The sequence below is a fragment of the Hyperolius riggenbachi genome, chromosome 8 (genome assembly GCF_040937935.1).
Source record: "Hyperolius riggenbachi isolate aHypRig1 chromosome 8, aHypRig1.pri, whole genome shotgun sequence".
In the NCBI taxonomy this organism is placed as follows: domain Eukaryota; kingdom Metazoa; phylum Chordata; class Amphibia; order Anura; family Hyperoliidae; genus Hyperolius; species Hyperolius riggenbachi.
In genome coordinates, this window is record NC_090653.1 from 168,870,290 (window position 1) to 168,891,595 (window position 21,306).

General features: G+C 42.0%; 1 protein-coding gene across 3 annotated transcripts in view; it reads left to right on the top strand.

Annotated features, from left to right (window-relative positions):
• Nucleotides 1-893: 893 nt before the first annotated feature.
• LOC137527183 (relaxin receptor 1-like) overlaps nt 894-21,306 on the top strand; it is a 467,519-nt gene continuing 447,106 nt past the window's right edge. For 2 of the 3 annotated variants that reach the window (XM_068247656.1, XM_068247657.1), the window contains exon 1: nt 894-956. In XM_068247656.1, the coding sequence (XP_068103757.1) occupies nt 911-956 (46 nt within the window). In that variant the 5' untranslated portion in view covers nt 894-910. The remainder of the gene's footprint in view (nt 957-21,306) is intronic. The other variant, XM_068247658.1, reaches the window with a different exon arrangement.

Here is a 21,306-nt window from a genome sequence, read left to right on the forward strand (position 1 = left end):
TTAAGGCCAAATCAAGTAATGAGGGGCTTTATCACTGGAAAAGTAGAAGAGCATTAACACAGGCTATTTGATGTTTTCCCTATACTTTAAAGGACATGAAATAAAACTATACATAACCATTTGTATACATTTTGTTTTGAACACACCTTATGTTGTAATACACGTTTAGAGATCTTCAGGTATTTCTGGAAGATATCAGTAAATCCATTTACAGGGACTCCTGCAAACCTGAAACGGATTAATTAAAACTGTCTGCTATTAAGTGGATGGGATTTGCCAACTTCATTTGCATCATATCAGATCATAGTCAGAGCTGCTGAGAGATTTGTGAATTAGTGGTTGTGTGATTGCTTCCTGCACATGTCAACTTTACTATACTTTTGTATAGATGCCTTATTGTTTCTTAATGTATATAGTGTTCATTGTTATGGTGATAAACCATACATGTAAAATCTCACTTCTCTATAAAACAAAGTAGAGCATCTTCCATTGTTTTTATATTATTATGATGTGTCAGCTTGACTTACCTATAAACTGGTATTGTGTACGGTCTAGAGAATGATATGCATTATACAGCATGTTTGTTATATTACAAAAATATATATATATATGTAAAGCATACTCTGGTATGTTAAATATATGATTTTAAGAAAGAAAAATGTGTTCCATGTAATAATGCGTACAGAGTGATCAGTAATGAGCAATGTACTGATGCTCTTCCAGCCATGTAATACACAGGTGCTGAGCTGTACAGCTGCATCTCTCTGTGCTGTGTATGGTGACATACTGTAGCAGTATGTGTAGGGAAAGGGACTGCTTGGAGCCTCAATCACCACACCTCCTCCTTCCTCTCTTCTATTCCCTGCACTCCTGGAGTTCAGTCTCTGGCAGCTTTTACAGGGAAGAAGGGATGTTTCTCCTGTTCGCACTTGCTACTGTGTTCATTGGAGATATGGGTAAGTCCAAAGGCATTAGTTTTTTTTTTACTATATTATTTTTGCTGAATGGTTAACCGTTTGTAAAAAAGAGTCTTTGACTTCTGTTTAATTAGCCAAAAACAAGTAGGGAGTTTTTTGTATCTTTTATATTTGGTGACAAAAATTTGTACAGATGCTTAGTTCTCTTCTGAGAAACACTGTGCCTTTATGCAGAGTTACATGATCAATGTTATTTGATGTAATGCAGTATATGTTCTTCTCATTGGACTTAATTCTCTGGTACTTGTCAGGTATTCACCAGTAGCAAAAGTAGTGTTAAGTGAATGTATTAAAGCTTGTTCTGCTGTCTGTTCACATGATGCAGGAGATCTCCTATGAATGATCCACAAGACCCTAAGCAGTTTCTGATTAATATTGCCTGGCAGTGCATTACTGAAAATGCTGATCGGGAAATATCAATTACATACATCAATCAATACTTTCGATCCCTATCAGATTTCTGGCAGAGTCAAATATTCCAGTCAAGAGTCAAATATTCCACACCTACTAGTTACTGTCCCAATCAGCTCTACGTAAAAGTTGTCTGAACGTTTGAATATTGTCCATCATTTTAATAATGAAATTAAATAAATGAATAATAGACAGACGGATTATGTCAAAATAGACATTTTTCTCTCTGAATAGGCACACCATTCATGGGCAACTCCATAAATATTTGATCTTTTTTGAGACCTTCTTGATGGTCTTCATAAGAGTTTGATTTTTTTATGAGACTTGTTATACTGACACAAATGCAGCAAACTACCAAAAAAAAAAACAAAAAAAAAAACAAGAGTTCATTTATTTCAGCCTATATCAAAAAAAAGGGTACAAGTCAACAGTTATGACATTGTATTTGTCTAATACTGTTCACATAACATCATGTAGATATGACTCTGTTATACTTATGCTTCAAAAAGTCACACGACACATAGGTAGCCCTGAACTGTGTAGATTTTACCATGTAAAAGGCAATAAAGGGCTGACTGGAGACTCTCTGTCCTGTCATATAAAGACTGTTGATTGGTGGAATCATTCTATGACTGAAGTGTGACAGAACCTATAGATACAAAATAATTGGACTTCAGTGTGTTACAAACAGTAATAACCCTTGTGTGTGTGTGTGTACGCACATATGTGTGATGCTTTTTGATTCCTGGAAAATATTTTACTTGTGATCCCAATTAGGTACTGTAGATCTCTAGCTACCTGCTTAATATAGTAAAATTTTTGGTAGATCAGATTTAGCAGTGCTTGTCCCACACTGGTCAGTAGTGCCTACATACAAGTCACCTACACTGCTACACCCTACAGTAAACAAAACAAAAAAAGATAAAAAAGATGAATTGGAATCTTAGAATTAAATACAAATTATTGTTAACATATGTTACTGCATTTTTGAGATTGAATATATTTTTCTTCATTGTAATTATAAATGAGTTTGAACTTTTTTTACGGGAAGTTACAGAGATGTAGATTATGGTAGTAAACAAACACCTGAGTTACTATTCTGCACTTAATAATGTCCTTGAGATTGTATATTTCAGTTTGCACATAACTAAGATTGGAAAACTTGATTAGTCAATTAAATATAGTATGCAGTCAAGGGGCGATCATGTTACCTAGTTTATAAAACAGTTTAAAAGTCATAAAAATACTTACTATTATTCAAGCAGCCATATACAGTATATACAGTATATACAGTATATACAGTGGGGTGCGAAAGTTCGGGAGACCTTGTTAATCATTATGGTTTTCCTGTATAAATTGTTGGTTGTCAAATAAATTAGATAAAAATGTCAGTTAAATATATCATATAGGAGACACACACAGTGATATTTGAGAAGTGAAATGAAGTTTATTGGATTTACAGAAAGTGTGCAATAATTGTTTCAACAAAATTAGGCAGGTGCATGAATTTGGGCACCACAAAAAAATAAATGAAATCAATATTTAGTAGATCATCCTTTTGCAGAAATTACTGCCTCTAAACGCTTCCTGTAGGTTCCAATGAGAGTCTGGATTCTGGTTGAAGGTATTTTGGACCATTCCTCTTTACAAAACATCTCTAGTTCATTCAGGTTTGATGGCTTCCGAGCATGGACAGCTCACTTTAACTCATACCACAGATTTTCAATTATATTCAGGTGTGGGGACTGACATGGCCATTCCAGAACGTTGTACTTGTTCCTCTGCATGAATGCCTTAGTGGATTTTGAGCAGTGTTTAGGATATTTGTCTTGTTGAAAGATCCAGCCCTGGCACAGCTTCAGCTTTGTCACTGATACCTGGACACTGGTTTCCAGAATCTGCTGATACTGAGTGGAATCCATGCGTCCCTCAACTTTGACAAGATTCCCAGTCCATGCACTGGCCCCACAGACCCACAGCATGATGGAACCACCACCATATTTTACTGTAGGTAGCAGTTGTTTTTCTTGGACTGCTGTGTTCTTTTTCCTCCATGCATACCACCCCTTGTTATGCCCAAATAACTCAATTTTAGTTTCATCAGTCCACAGCACCTTATTTCAAAATAAATCTGGCTTGTCCAAATGTGCTTTAGCGTACCTCATTGGGCTCTGTTTGTGCTGTGGGCGGAGAAAAGGCTTCCTCTGCATCACTCTTGCATACAGCATCTTCTTGTGTAAAGTGCGCTGAATGATTGAATGATTTTGAATGATGCACAGTGACTCCATCTGCAGCAAGATTATGTTGTAGGTATTTGGTGCTGTTCTGTGGGTTGACTCTGACTGTTCTCACCATTCGTCGCTTCTATCTATCTAAAATTTTTCTTGGTCTATCACTTCGAGCCTTAACTTGAATTGAGCCTGTGGTCTTCCATTTTCTCAATATGTTCCTAACTGTGGAATCAGACAGCTGAAATCTCTGGGACAGCTATCTGTATCCTTCCCCTAAACCATGATGGTGAACAATCTTTATATTCAGGTCATTTGAGAGTTGTATTGAGACCCATATGTCGCTACTCTTCAGAGAAAATTAAAAGAGGAGGGAAACTTACAATCGACCCTCTTAAATACTCTTTCTCATAATTGGATTCACCTGTGTATGTAGGTCAGGGGTCACTGAGCTTACCATGCCAATTTGAGTTCCAATAATTAGTTGTAAAGGTTTTGGAATCAATAAAATGACAACAGTGCCCACATTTATGCACCTGCCTAATTTTGTATAAACAATTATTGCACACTTTCTAGAAATCCAATAAACTTAATTTTACTTCTCAAATGTCACTGTGTGTGTCTCCTATATGATATATTCAACTGACATGTTTTATCTTAACAACCAACGATTTACACAGGAAAATCATGGCGATTAACAAGGTTGCCCAAACTTTCGCATCCCACTGTATGTATATACATATATATATATATATATATATATGTGTGTGTGTATATATATATATATATATATATATATAGTGCTGCCCATAATTAGTCATAATCCTTGGCAAATTTTGACTTTAAGTTACTTTTATTCAACTAGCAAATACTTTTTTGATGGGAAATGGCATAGGTGTCTCCCAAAAGATACTAAACGATGTGCAAGAGGCAAGAACAATAAACAAACAAACAAAAACAATAAAATTACATGCCCAAATGTATGCACCTGCCTAATTTTATTTAAACAATTATTGCACACTTTCTGTAAATCCAATAAACTTCATTTCACTTCTCAAATATCACTGTGTGTGTCTCCTATATGATATATTTAACTGACATTGTTTACCATAACAACCAAAGATTTATATAGGAAAATCATGACAATTAACAAGGTTACCCAAACTTTCGCATCCCACTGTATATTTCATAAATAATAATCTCCCTGTCCTTGTGTCCATGCATCTGGGGTGCCTGCTGCGTATGCGTGGCAAGTGGCAGTTGGCGGACTTAGAGCAGCAGTCATGACCGGCACCATGTGCACGCAGGGGGTCTTACCCATGTGCACGCATATGATGTTACGAGCATGCGCACACAACACAACTGTATATGACACAGCATGGACGGCATGTTGCTTAACACCCGTTATGAAACGGGAGGTAATTTTGGTAGTGTGTGTGTGTGTGTGTGTGTGTGTGTGTGTGTGTGTATATATATATATATATATATATATATATATATATATATATATATATTTATTTATTATATATTAAGCCTTGAACATGACCATGCAACAGAGCACAGAAAGCATTAATTCAGGCATGCATTGTACTGCGTGTGCACACACTCTCACACTCTTCTCGCATTTGCTGATCAGATATGGATACAACCATAGGGACAGCAGTGAAAAGGTAGAAACCTGCCACATTAATTTGAAATTTGAAATTCTTTACTCCTTTGAGTCCAAAGTAATAGCCTGCCAAGTCCATAGTTACAGTTATCTAGACTGAACAAAGACATGCAACCATCAAGTTCAACCTCCAACTTTCAAATCAAGTAAAGTAGATAAAAAAAAAGAACTTAGCTAACTATGTAAATATGAAAAAAGTATAATTTTGCCTTTCATATTTTTGTGCTGTACATTGCTATTAGTTTATTGATCACCCTCAAGGTGGCCCACGTGATACAATAAAAAAGATCCAATTTTACAGGAATTTGATAAAAGTGATCAGTTGTGCAGAAAATTTGAAACTTTTTTTTATTTAATAAAACTGGATCGGGGGTGGGAATTTCTGTACAATTTTTCAGACGATCGAATGGTCTGGGATAGATTGTTGATTTTGAGGCCCAAGCTAATTTTTCAGAGTTTTCAATCATCTTTTTTCATAACTGAGGAAAAATTTTACAGACAGGTGGCAAAACACTGCTGCTTTTAACATGCTTTTTATCCATCCAATTGCCAGGAGTGAGCACTTTCAAGGAGTATATATTGAATAGGATTAGGTGAATTGGGCATGAAATAATATTAGCAAGTGTTTGATTGCTTGTGCGCTGGGTGATCCTGATAATGATATTATTGGTAATGTTATATTATACTATTTGGCCAAATCTTCGATCTGTACCGATATGTCTAACACTAACCTAACCTGACCTACACTATGCACTTTAGCGGAAAATCTGCTATCGGCTCTCAGCTGCAGTCTATGGTAGGCGCCCAATGTAGCCAAGTAGCTTCATGCCCAATTCACCTGATCTGTGTTATAATGGTACTATAATGCAACTGAAGGGGCATCATGCCCAATTCGTCTGATTTACCTTTCCGATTTCATTATAAAGCAACTGAATGGGGCTGTTTGTAACTGTTCAGTAACAAAATGTTACAAGTGCTGCCCACTCAGATGTACCTTAATAAGATGACCACCAGTGTTAGGCCCGGTTCACATTAGCGGTCGCCGTCCGGAATCGCCGCGCCGGAGCCGGACCGCATGCGGAACGGACGGAACGGACGCACGGCATAGCAATGAAAGTCTATGCATCCGTTCACATGCGTCCGTTTTGTCCGGACCGGATCCGGACCGGACTCCGGCGTAAGACCCAACATGCGCTATTTTTTGGTCCGGCTCCTCCGGCAGACGTATCCGGAGCGGAGCCGGACTGCACCATCCGGCCAATACAAACCAATGAGAACCGGAGAGCGCACAACACACTGGCTATAAAATCCGGATGTTCTACCCCACTTCCTATGCGTATTGTAGCGGCGATTTTGGATGGGGACACATGGGCAAGCATTTTGGAGTGGAGCAGCAGTGACTTTAAACGTGCTGGAGATGTTGGCAGTATGTCGGAGGTGGAGGTGAGTGCTAAACAGCGGAGGGCCTGATTCCACAGGTCCACCTTCTGCTGACCTCCCAGACCCCAACATTTTTATTTTATTTCTACTATCTTTTGCCAAACGGATCCGGATCGCATCCTGATGAACACCTGATGCAAACTGACCGGATCCGGATCGGATCCGGATCAGAACCGTACGGTTCCGATCTGGATCCAGTCCGGATCCGGTCAGGTCATCCGATCCGTTTGGCAGAGAACCGCAAGTGTGAACAGGGCAACTTTTGCAGCTGGCTGTAGCATCCGGCAAATGAACAGGAGCATCTGACAGGCAGTTAACTGCACTGCTGTCATCTGTCCATGTGGAAGAGCCCCCCAAAAAACCTGCATCTTGGAGAACATCTACATAGTGCACAAGCAGTCTTTATGAGGAAGTGATTATCATTTTGCTGGCATAAGGAAGGGTGAATGCTGTAACTGGAAGAATAAATCTTACTTTAGAATGTTAAGCCCACTAAGGTGTATTTTATTGTGTTGAAAATTAAGTATGTATGTGATGCCAATGTTACAAAAAGAAATACACAGTATATGAATTGTGAGATGAGTCAGCGATCTAATATGAAACTCATCTGATTTTCCTGTGCATTCTATAGTATAAAAGTGTTTATGATATTTGAGTAGTAGTAAATTCTGAAGATTGTTGGTAGAAATATATTGGTTCTATAACTGCAGCTAACTGTAAATAATAATCTGCACTAATACAAATATTCATAAAGTAAATACATTTTTTATATTTCTTTGAAAGTGATGCTATTAATCCTTTCCTTTCTGAGCACTTGCAAAATTGTGTGTTAATTGCAGTAACTCTTAGCAAGTATTCATAAAACATCTTTACTTCATTCATTAATCTAATTTCTGTAAATTCAGATCTGATTAACTACTACGGCTTAAAGGGGTTCTGTGGGATGTCTAAAAAAACTAAAACTGAGATTTACTTGCGGTTTCTATCAGCCCCCTGCAGCTGTCATGTCCCGCACCGTCCTCCTATGATCTTCCATTCACCGCCAACGGCACCGGTCTAATTATTTGGCTAACTAGACAATTGGAACTGTGGCTGCTTGGCCGTGGCCGCACACGTGCTCACTCCCACACACGTCATCGGGAGCTTACTGTGCAGGCGAAGTACAAGAAAACTTCGTACTATGCCTGTGCAGTAAGCTCCCGATGATGTGCGGGGGAGAGAACATGGGGGTGGTCAAGGCCGCGCAGCTGCAAGTCTATTCGTCTAGTTAGACGAATAATTAGCAGCTTACCGGCGGCGGGGAACAGAAGATCGTAGGAGGACGGCACAGCACATGACAGCTGCAGTGGGCCAATAGAAGCCCCAGGTAAGTGTCAGTTTTAGCTTTTTTTTAGACATGCCAGAGAACCCCTTTAATGAACATGATCATTACTTTATACACCACCTCACTGAACAGGATATCCATTATTTGGAAGATGTCCCACTGAAAAGAATACATTTTGATGAAACATGGGTGTACTTCACACCCACTGGGACTCTGCGCCACATATCTTGCAACCTTGCACTATGATATAGAGAAGCAGTGCATACAGTATGATAGCCAATCATGGCATAATCTTTAAAGGGTTACTGTAGGGGGGTCGGGGGAAAATGAGCTGAACTTACCCGGGGCTTCTAATGGTCCCCCGCAGGCATCCTGTGTTGGCGCAGCCACTCACCGATGCTCCGGCCCCGCCTCCAGTTCACTTCTGGAATTTCTGACTTTAAAGTCAGAAAACCACTGTGCCTGCACGCCCGTGTCCTCGCTCCCACTGATGTCACCAGGAGTGTACTGCTCAGACACAGACCATACTGGGCCTGTGCTGTGCGCTCTTGATGACATCAGCGGGATTGAGGACACGGCAAAGCAGGCGCACTGGTTTTCAGACTTTAAAGTCTGAAATTCCAGAAGTGAACCGGAGGCGGGGCCGGAGCATCGGTGAGTGGCTGCGCCAACACAGGATGTCTGCGGGGGACCGTTAGAAGCCCCGGGTAAGTTCAACTCATTTTCCCCTGACCCCCCTACAGTATGCCTTTAAAGTAATCCTGTGAGGTTTGCTACAACCTTTTTTGGATACTTACCTCGGGAGATAAGCATCTGGGTCCTAGAGAGGCTTCCCCCGTCCCTCTCAGCAAGGCTGATCCAACAATGAGAATCCGGATGAAGTTGCACTGTACCTGCGCAGTAGCACAGATCCGCTTGGGCTCAGGAAGAAAAAGCTGAGTCTAATAGACTAATGCAGGTGCAGACAGACTCGATTGGGCTTGGCGTTAGACTCAAACGAGTCTAACTGCTCATGTGCAAGCTGTCTATTAGGGCAAGGCTATTCAACCTGTGGTACACGTAAAACAGGTGGTACTTTGCTGTTGGCCAGGTGGTACACACCAGGTTTGCCTGCCACTTTATTGCCCGCATGCCACTTGTCCTGGTCCTGTCCTGCCTCCACAAAGTTTGGCTCCTCCTCCCTCGCTCCTTGCTGTGCTGCTCTGCAGCATACTTCAGACCTCAGATCAGTGGGGAAGAGACAGCCAGGCAAATAGTGCACAGTGATGGCGCAGATACAGAAAGGGACATCACTGCTCACTTCCTGTATTTGAAGTATACGCGCCGTCACCATGCACCGTTTGCCTGCCTGTCAATTCTCTGCTGCTGGCTTACCGATGATCTGAGGTGTGAACTATTCCACAGGGCAGCACAGCAAGGAGTGAGCAAGGGGGGAGCTGAACTTTGTGGTGAGTCACTGCCTAGCTCTCAGCTCTCTGATGGTGGGACTAGGCTACCTATAATTATGCAGGGGGGGGGGGCAAGCTCTGTAATAACAGTGCAGGAGATTTGGGCGCAGCCGGCACCATCATTGGCCGAGATGGGAATTTACGGCTATAGCAGCGCACAGTCAGTAACTTCTGCGCCATCAGAAGACAGTGCTGAAGTTGCTTTTAAAACACTGCAATTCGGCTTCCAGCAATAGCCGTATACCAGCTGTATCCTGCGCCCAAGTCTCCCGGTGGGCAGTTCATATGTATGCGGGGGAGGGGAAAGAGAGGAACTTGCAAGGCTACCTATATTGGCAATCTACCTACAGATTGCCAATACTGACAATATGTAGGCTTGCAATCTAATTTTAGTCGTTTTCTCCACCAATGCCCCCTACTTTTCCCCTCCCATATGCCCTCTTCTTAAAGTGTACCTTTAAGAAAAAAGTGCCCCAGGGGGTACTTACCTCAGGGAAGGGGAGGCCTTTGTATCCTAAAGAGGTTTCCCCCTTCCTCCTCAGTAGAAGAGATCCAGCTCTGGGAGCCCCAAATTTCTCCTTGTCGGTGTGTGCGCATGCGCAGTAGTATTTGTTTTCCTTGACTGCAGTGCTTGAGTTTAGGTCTTCTTTGAAGAGGTTCTGTGGGATTCTAAAAATCAATCAAACAAGCTGACACTCCTACGATGCTCCGTTTCCCGCCGCCGGTCCCGGTTTAATATTCGTCTAAACAGACCAATAATGTTAGCTCCTGCCTGCGTCATCGGGAGCTTACTGCACAGCAGCAGTGTGCAATAACTTGTGGGATTACACCAGGACTGGCGGCGAGGAACGGAGCATCGAAAGAGGACGGCGTGGGACATTACCGCTGCAGGGGGCCGATAGAAGCCCCAGGTAAGTGTCAGCTTGTTTGATTCCTAGGATGCAAAAAACTTCTTTTAAGTGAGAATACGGTGGCTGCTATATTAATTTCCTTTTAAAGGGGAACTTCAGCCTAAACAAACATACTGTCATTAAGTTACATTAGTTATGTTAATTAGAATAGATTGGTAATATAATTTTTTACCCACCCTGTTTTAAAAGTACAGGCAAATGTTTGTGATTCATGGGGGTTGCCATCTTTGTCATGGGGGCAGCCATCTTTTTGGTTGAAAGGAGGTGACAGGGAGCATAAGACACAGTTCCAACTGTCCTGTGTCCTGATAACCCCTCCCAGCTGCATGCGCTAGGCTTCAAATGTACAAGTTCAAAATGTAAAAAAAATTGCACCAAAAAGGCAGAACGAGAACAACAACATCAGAAATCCCATCATGCTTTGCACAGCATCAAGGGAAAAATGCCCGGGCAGTTTTCTTCTGTGAGGCTAAAAATGAGGCTTGTATAAGAGAAACAAAGTTCTGATGCTGTGAAACTGTTAAAGAAACACCAAAGCCTTTTCAGTTCTGCTGAGTCGATTTTTAGCCTGGAGGTTCACTTTAAACTATATGAGTTGACTGGCAGCCCTGCTGATCTATGTCTCTGCAGAAGTGTCTGAATCACACCAGAAACAAGCATGCAGCTAACCTTGTCAGATCTGACAATAATGTCAGAAACACCTGATCTGCATGTGCTTGTTCAGGAGCTGTGGCTAAAAGTATTAGAGGCATCAGCATGATAGCCAGGTAACTTGCATTGCTTAAAAGGAAATAAATATGGCAGCCTCAATACGCCTCTCACTTAATTTCTCCTTCAACTGCTCATTTTTTTCACTGTAGTGGTCCTTTAAATAGTTGAAATTTGACAGTTGGAAAATGACAGTTTAAATAAGACAGTTAGAAAAGGGCAGTTGAAAAATGGCAGTTAGAAAATGGCAGTTGAAAAATGGCAGTTGGAAGATGGCAGTTGAAAAATGACAGTTGGAAAATGGCAGTTGGAAAATGACAGTTGGAAAATGGCAGTTAAAATTTGACAGTTGGAAATGGCAGTTAAAAAATGACAGTTGGAAAATGGCAGTTAAAAGTTGAACGCCATTTTCCAACTGGCATTTTTCAACTGCCATTTTCTAACTGCCATTTTCTAAATATCATTTTTCAACTGTTGTTTTTTAACTGCCATTTTCCAACTGTCAAATTTTAACTGCCATTTTCCAACTGTGATTTTCTAACTGTCACATTTTAACTGCCATTTTTCCAACTGCCATTTTCTAACTGCCATTTTCCAGCTGCCATTTTGTAACTGCCATTTTCCAACTGCCATTTTCCAACTGTCAAATTTTAACTGCCATTTTCTAACTGCCATTTTCCAGCTGCCATTTTCTAACTGTAATTTTTCAACTGTCATTTTTCAACTGTCATTTTCCAACTGTCATTTTTCAACTGATTTTTTCCAACTGTTATTTTCCAACTGCCATTTTCTGTCATTTTTCAACTGTCAAATTTTAACTGCCATTTTCCAACTGTCATTTTTCAACTGTTGTTTTTTAACTGCCATTTTCCAACTGTCAAATTTTAACTGTTTTTCAACTGTCATTTTTCAACTGCCATTTCTCAACTGTCATTTTCCAACAGCCAAATTTCAACTGTTTTTTGACTTCCATCATTTTCCAACTGTCATTTTTCAACTTCCATTTTTCTACTATCTTTTTCCAAATGTTGATTTTTCACCTCATTTTGTGTTTTGGGGGCTAGATTTGCATCACGATTTGCACAATTTAAAACTGGCTATCTCTAACAGTGACAGGTGTCAGATATGGTGGCTGAATAGTGCAATGGTTAAGGGCTCTGCCTCTGACGTAGGAGACCTGGGTTCAAATCCTGGCTCTTGCTATTCAGTAAGCCAGCACCTATTCCGTAAGGAGTTCTTTGGGCAAGACACTCCATAACACTGCTACTGCCTACTGAGTGCGCTCTAGTGGCTGCCTCGCAAGCGCTTTGAGTCCGACAGGAGAAAAGCGCTATACAAAAAAAGGATTTATTATATGGATAACTGTAGAGAGGGAGTGGAAGAAAAAGCCTATGTTGGCGTTTTATCTTCTTATCTTGCTCCCAGTCTAATGACCCATTTATTGGCTTCAGCTTTCAGGGTGGTTCTCTTTCCAGGCTAGCAGCACGTTTAGCCACCTTTGAAACTTGTCCACACATTCTCTACCTCAGTGTTGGGTACTGGTGTTCCTCCACGATGGTGACCCTCTTTTTCTTGGGCTACTTCAAATGTATTTATTTATTATGCATTATGGTGATTTATTGTTGCGGAGTTGTTTTTCAGATGGACTTGCACTGTTTTTTTCTTGATAAAGAGGTACTTTGTTGCTTTGGAATTTTGGATCATCTTAATTACAGAATGAATGACAGATCTGTCTGTACTAATTTTTTGGAGTGCCAACCATTTACTTCTCTTTACAAAAATGTATGGCGCATGTTTTGCTCTGCATGGCAATATTAATTGAAATGAGACAGCAGTGTCTTAGCACAGAGATGAATACAGCAGTTTATTGTCAGAACACAGCACAGCACATGAGAGTTTGTGACACATTACTGAAATAAGCTCAGCAATGCAGCAGTACATCCTGACCTTCCCGGTTGTTATCAAATTACCATTTTAAAGGACCACTATAGTGAAAAAGTAAGCAGTTAAAATCTTTCAGAACCAACATGTTTTGGACTAGTCGAGTTCCTCATTGGGGATACAAAGGGTTTTCTTTGTTTTTTTAAATTATTTCCTAAATGGCAGTTGCTAAGTCTAACTGCCAAAATAGGACCAGCCAGCGTCCCTACTCACACACTATTTTGGCAGTTAAAATTAATAATGGCCGTTCAGCAAATGCTTTTGAAAATAAAGGGAAACCCTGAGACTCCATTGTGAGGAGATGGACTAGTCCAAAACCTGTTGGTTCAGTCAGCTTTTGAAGCGGACCTAAACTGAGAGCTTCCTCTCTGCTCTAAGGAGATAAGCAACAGCATCATAACTCTAAAGAAAAACATTTCTTTGTTACAACTTACAGTAATCTTACAAAAAACCCTGCAGTGTTTACTTTCTGGTGTCCTAGGGACACAAAAGGGTTAACCTCCTGTGTTTACATATTAGCCCAAACTATGGCATAGAGTGGCACACCTGACAACCCTAATTTACACCTGCTGTTTACTTGTTGATAAGGCCTAATTAGACAGGCTAATCTCTCTAGACCAGGGCTTTGCACCTGTGGTACGCTTGCCACCGGTGGTACTTTGCTGTTGGCCAGGTGGTACACACCAGATTTGCCTGCCACTTTTTTGTCCACCTGCCACTTGTCCTGGTCCTGTCCTGCCTCCATAAAGTTTGGCTCCCCCTCCCTCGCTCCTTGCTGTGCTTCTCTGCGGCTTACTTCAGACCTCAGATTAGTGTGGAGGAGACAGCCAGGTGCACAGTGATGGCGCAGATACAGAAAGGGACATCAATGCTCATTTGAAGTATACACGCTGTCACTGAGCACCGCTTGCCTGGCTGTCTCTTCTCTGCAGCTGGCTTACCAATGATCTGAGGTGTGAACTATTCTGCAGGGCAGCACAGCAAGGAGTGAGCAAGGGGGCTCCAAACTTTGTGGTGAGTCACTGCCTAGCTCTCAGGTGGTGGGGCCAGGCTACCTATAGTTAAGCGCGTGGGGGGGGGGTGGAACTTGTATGGCTACCTATATTGGCAATCTACCTCTAGATTGCCAATACTGACAATATGTAGGCTAGCAATCTAATTGTAGTTTTTTCCCCCACCAATGCCTCCTACTTTTCCCCTCCCAAATGCCTTTTTTTCTTAAAGTGTACCTTGTAAGAAAAAAGTGCCCCCTGGGGTACTTACCTCAGGGAAGGGGAGGCCTTTGTATCCTAAAGAGGTTTCCCCCTTCCTCCTCAGTAGATGGGAACCAGTGCTGGGAGCCCCATAGTTCTCCTCATCGGTGTGCGCATGCACAGTAGCTGCTCTCCGTTCAGACTCCAGCAGAAACAGCCAAGCCCGATTGCATCCAATCTGCTGCGCAGGCACACTGGTGGTACTTGAAAGTTTTCAAGCAATAAAAGTGGTACAATTAGTGGAAAGGTTGAAAAGCCCTGTATTAGGGGGTCCCAGCAATGCAATGGGCTGGTGGAGGAGGACGGGGGAAGCCTCTCTAAGATGTTGAGCACCCCGTAGGGGCACTTTTTTCCTTTACAGATACTCTTTATCCAAACATTATATATAAGCCTAAAAGTGGGGGCGGAACATGCCTTATAATCCTAGATATGACATATTAAGCCTCTAAGTGATGCATTCTCTGTGGTATTAATGGTTTTGCTGTGATGTGTTTATGCCTATTTTATTATATCTACTTATCAATGTTTCAAATGTTTTACTTCTGTATACAGTGTATGATAATGGTTTCTGGCAGGTGCTGAAATAGATTTGCTTATGCTATTTTGTCCTTTATGGTCTAGTTTGTATTACAACAGTAAGAACAAAATAGTTTATGTAAACCAATATAGAGAATGGCAGACTGATGAAGAACAGATTGCATACAGTACTGTTGCCTGTCAGTGTACAGCATACTACAGTGAGCAGCACATAAACATAATGATGATCTCTTTCACCTGTTCATCCAATTGTAGAGGAGAGGAGTTAGTCTCCAAAGCTACACGTGGCATCTTGTATAGTGGGTCACTTTTTACCTTCACTTTCAAGACTGGAGGGACAAGGGGTTCATCGGTATCCATCCTTGTTTTGGGTTGTTTGTGAAAAAAAATTATATTAGACAGTACAGTATTATCACTTGCAATATTGGTGTTCAGCAATGATGAGTCCAGTCAGTGTTGCAATGCTATATAGAGTAGGCTTCATAAAGGGAAAGAAAGTCATTAAAGTGAAGCAGACTTAAAGGAATACTTAAGTCTAAAAAAAAAATGATATTTACTCACCTGGGGCATCCCTCAGCCCCCTAAAGCTATATGATGCCCTCGCAGCCCCGCTCCGATCGTCCTGTCCCCGCCGGCGGCTACTTCCGGGTTCGGCGGCAGCCGCCGACAGGCTGGGAACGCGGGTGATTTTCCGCGTTTCCAGCCGCTATATCACCCACTATGCTGCTATAGCGTATATGTTATGTTATACGTGATATTTACCACTCTGGACACAGTAAGAGCCCTTTGGGCACAGGCATTGCTTCTGATAAGAGCCATAGCACCCTGGCTGTGCATATTCACCTGCATATGAACTTGACAATTGATGCATTTGCACGCTGTGCCACGCTGACCAAGCTGTGCTGCTGCTACTCTCCCTGCTTCACCTGTTTGATGTGCTTGGCTCCAATTCTTGCTGGGCTGACATGCTGCATGAACATATGTAATGTCATTGCTTCAGTCGTGTCCTGCCATCACATTGCATTGACTGTTATATGCTCACGGCTACTTTGCTTTCTCGGACTCTAGCCTGACATTGGGGTGATTGCCGAGCTCATGGAGGTATGAGGATTCCATTTTTTCTAGTGATCTGGCACATCTGTATGGGCTGTTCTCAAACTCTACATTAACGTCTAAGTGGATAACCCATAGGAAGCTCAGAGGCTGACTTGTAACGAAGCAATTGCATAAATATACATATTTTTTCTATTTTTGAGTCCAGATACAATTGGTCAGAAACTGCGCAGTTTTGAACTAGCTCATGTGCACATGACATAGTGGTGGGGTTTATGAGGCCGGGACACCCCGTGGGGGGTTGCGGGTGGGTTTGGACGGTTGGCAAGCTGTTTGGCGGGAAATGTTTTATATTTCATGGTTTTAGCATTTTGATATATAATGAATAAAGTTTTGGTATATTTTTTGAACACAATTTGTTCGTTTGTACTCAATCAGGCCACACCCCTCCTTTACCATGTCTCATAGTGTTTTATGATATTTACCAATGTTTTACTATGCTAATTATGACTGTAACTATATTTTTGTAACTATAATTATTTATATAACGTATATGTTTTCATTGTTATAGACATTATTTTGCAATTGTAATACCATTATTTTAACATATGTATTATTCTATGTTAGATAAAGATGAAGAAACAAATAAAATATTGTCATAGACAATATATTAAAATTTTGGCTACACCCCGCGCCCTTTTTTCTAGGCGCCCTTATTTCCCAATTTTAACAGTTGCTTTTTAACACAGATGCATTTACATGTCTTTACTGCTTCCTTTAGACTAGGTTCATAGTGGTCAGCTGTATAACCCACACTTTAATGTCCCAAAAGAGCAAAAGTGTCTACCCCGCACACAATGTTGGTGATTGGGTTCCCTTTACTGCTGCTGGTATCAGCTTTTCACTGTGCCTTCACGTTGAAAGAGCATCAATCAATTATCATCAAGAAAACATTCCGTGGGCACTAGTTACTTTGAGCTTACATTTATTCCAGGGGCATATGCAGACTGATGACAAATTACACGATGTAAGATCTTAATACATCACCCTTCCGGGGCTGCAAGCATTCACAGAGATGGTGTTCATGTCGACAATTGTTTCGCGCTAACAGCGCTTTTTCATAGACTTGACTCCTGGCGGGGAGAAGCTCACCGCCATCTCAAAAGGCCTGGCGTTATAAAGACGCCAGGACCTCCTCCATTCTTCCGGAAACCCTCCTCCCCCTGTCATCCTTAGGCGGAAGTGCGTCAGCGCTCCAACTTGGAGCGCATCTACAACTACCCGCCCATGTCGGAAAAACCCGCCGCTTGCCTGTCGCACTCAAGCGAAACAAATTCGCTTGGTGCGTTGCTAGGCAACCTCCCGACTATACGGAGCGTCCCACCGCGGACATAAGAAAAGTGTCCTCGGTGCTGGGACGTTTGCGGGGTTCAGACACCGGACAACATCTGGAGGAGGGATGACCGGACTAATAAAGAAAGGAGCACAGGTAGCACAGTAAGGATAGGGGCATGTGCAGTACATACGCTCATATATGATTTAACTCTCAATAGGTATAATGTGTTGAAGAAAAAGTAAATAGAGAAAGACCCAGTGACAGAGGCAGAAAAATAAGGACAAGAGAGTCCACGTCAGTACTAATATTTTTCCAGAAATACACTGAATTCATTGCGATCATTGAAGCCCAAAGGCCCTAGGGCATCGGATCGGCTAATAAGCAACGATTCTCTTCGAGACAACAAGTTATCTCTATTGCCCCCACGTCGTGGGGTTTTCACCAGCTCAAGGCCTACCATTTTTTTAACACATTCGCATTAGCATCATGTATCTCTCTTACGTGATTGATCATTCTTAAAGCGCCTATTCCCTTTTTAATAGATCGGCGATGTTCCACCAATCTTTCACGGATTGGGCGAGTGGTTCTCCCTATATAGAAATAGGAGCAAGGACAGAATATGCCATACACAACGAATTCCGTTCTACACGTAATAAAATCTTTAATTTGATGCGAGTATCCACCTAATTGTACATGGTCAGTTCTGACCATGTATTTACAGGTGGGACAGTGTCCACATGGGAATGATCCCCTATAGGATGATCTATTTAACCAGGTTGGAGTATAATTTGAAATATATTCACTTTGTGTGATCATTGATCCGATGGTAGATCTGCGTCGGAAGGAAATGAGGGGGCCCCCCAATACTTTTGGGGAGATACCCTCATCCTTCTCAAGTATTGGCCAGTTCCGATCAATTATTTCTCTAATCCTGTGGGACATTGGTGAGAAATCAAAAGTGAAAATGAACTTATTTGGTTCAGGTTTTACATCATTTTGCCTATCAAGAAGAGACGACCTTTCCTTTAATCTCACTTTAACAAGGGATTGATCCACCATCGTGGGATCATAACCTCTCTTTAGGAAACGCTGACGCATCTCCTGTGCTTGTATCTCAAAATCAACATTTGTTGTATTGTTCCGTTTTAACCTTAGGAATTGGCTATAAGGGATTGAGTTTTTGACATGATGTGGGTGATAGCTCTCATTATGCAAGACGGAATTCGTTGCTGTAGCTTTGCGAAACCCTTTTGTGATTAGTTTGTTCCCCACCACCTCCAAGGAAAGATCAAGAAAGGAAACCTTTTCACCTCCCCACTCTCCAGTGAACTGCATGTTCATGTCATTCTGCTGGAGGTATGTCAGGAATTCATTAAACTTCTCCCTGGTGGATCTCCAAATGACAAGCACATCATCCACATACCTGGACCATGCTCTCAGATAACACCTATAGGGGTTTCTTTCCCCATAGATGTAGATGGTTTCCCATCTAGACAGAAAAAGATTCGCGAACGTGGGAGCCACCGACGTCCCCATCGCTGTTCCCGATATCTGTCTAAACCACTCCCCTCCGAACCGAAAAGCGTTGTTTTCGAGGACGAAATTTAGACAGCGACACAAAAATTCACTCTCAAGAATGTCATAGTGTCCCGACTCGACGAGGAGGTCGAACATCGTACTGACCCCCAATCGCTGCGGTATCCTGTTGTACAGGCTTACCACGTCGATGGTTGCCAGTCGATCACCTTTATACCAACTCGTTTTCTCGACCTTTTGCAACACATGTGATGTATCTTTCAGATACGAGGGGATCTCAAGTAGGAGCGGTCTGAGAACATGGTCCAGGTACCTGGAAAGGGGCTCAGTCACTGATCCCCTCCCAGAGACGATGGGCCTGCCAGGGGGATCCACCAGGGACTTGTGTATCTTAGGGAGGAAATATATGACTGGCTTTTTTGGAAAATCTGGGAGTAAGTCATCTCCCAATTTGCGACTAAGGTAACCTGCTTGAACCCCACTTCGCAACAAGGAGCGAAGCTTATTTTGTATAGATATAGTGGGATCTGATTTCAACTTAGTATACGTTGTTGGGTCCTCAAGCTGACGTTTTGCTTCCTGCAAATATTTGTGAGTCGACATTACCACAATATTACCCCCCTTATCCGCCTTTTTTATTGTCAGATCATGACGAGCTTTTAGCCATTGTATGGCTCTCCACTCTCTAGGAGTAAGGTTTCTCTTGTCATGAGGGTACAATAACGCTTTTGTTTCCCTTAAAATCTGACGTTGGAATAGATCAATAGCTGATCCTTGTAAAGGCGGATAAGGGGTAGTAGATTTACATGCAAAAAACTGCTTTGTTGGTCCAGTTGTAATTTCAGGGGACTCCCCTCCCCCCCAGGCATTCCCTTCTTCAAACAATTCCTGTAGGTTAATCAATGCTGGTTCATCTTCAGGTTTCAACTCCGGGAGAAAACCAAGGGAACCAATTGATGATTGATGAGATACACAATGTTTATTCCCAAAGTTCCGATAAATGTTCATTTTTCGTATACTTTTGTAAAGGTCAATTTCAAATTTGGCATAATCAAAGGATTTGGTGACCACAAAGTTAAGGCCCTTTTCCAACACCTGTGTTACATCCATTGGGAGCTGGACCTCCGATATATTGACAACCTGCATTTTATCTGAGTTGTCAATGTCAATAGGGACACTGTCCACATTGATGGCTACTCTGGGCGAAGCCCCTTCCAGGATACTTTCTTTGCACATTCTGGCTCGTCCTCTCCTCCTGCCCCTCCGAACTTTTTTCTTTCTAAAGGGGTTTTGGGTTTAGGTTTCTTTGCTTTTTTAGCTTCACTTTCTGAGTCTGAACCTGACTCGGAAGTCCAATAGCCTCTCTTTGGTTTACGGGGTCTGCCTCTAGGTTTCTTTGGGCGTCCCTCTGGTTGTGACCATTGGAAAATGTTTCCTGACTGGAAATCTTCTTGGTCTCTTAGATATTTCCCAAGTTTTCTCTCTTTGATTTCCCTCTGTATGGGAATCAATTTATTGTCAACTCTGTCAATTATACTTTTTAGCTTCTCCCCTGGAGCTACTGTCTGTAACTGAGTCTTTATATCACAAACCTCTTCAGTCACTTTGTCATGTTCTTTCTCAGATCGTTCCAACACAATATCATTGAGAGTTTTAGCAAGTGTTAGAAACGCCGTCTTCCACTTATCTACAAAATCAGGGTCATCTTTGTATTCTGATGGAGCTTTGTAATATCTAAACCCTCTAGATGTGTACCCCTTTTCCTTATAGCGCTTTAACGACGCTATTGTCCAAAACAGACGAACCTCCTTTTCAGAAGCCTTTAGCAACCTGTGCTCCAATCTTCTGGAGTTCAGTTCTCTGTGAACCGGTGTGCTGCTGCAATCATCAGAAAAATAGGTTTCCCAATCAGACCGTTCAGTAATGAAAGTCTCACTAGGTTCCACATCAGTGGTTACATTCATGGGTTCCCCCTGTTCCTCCTGTGAGCTTTGCTGCATTGGTGCGTTAGGTAGTTAAGTGAATCAACAATGTCCCAAAAGAGCAAAAGTGTCTACCCCGCACACAATGTTGGTGATTGGGTTCCCTTTACTGCTGCTGGTATCAGCTTTTCACTGTGCCTTCACGTTGAAAGAGCATCAATCAATTATCATCAAGAAAACATTCCGTGGGCACTAGTTACTTTGAGCTTACATTTATTCCAGGAGCATATGCAGACTGATGACAAATTACACGATGTAAGATCTTAATACATCACCCTTCCGGGGCTGCAAGCATTCACAGAGATGGTGTTCATGTCGACAATTGTTTCGCGCTAACAGCGCTTTTTCATAGACTTGACTCCTGGCGGGGAGAAGCTCACCGCCATCTCAAAAGGCCTGGCGTTATAAAGACGCCAGGACCTCCTCCATTCTTCCGGAAACCCTCCTCCCCCTGTCATCCTTAGGCGGAAGTGCGTCAGCGCTCCAACTTGGAGCGCATCTACAACTACCCGCCCATGTCGGAAAAACCCACCGCTTGCCTGTCGCACTCAA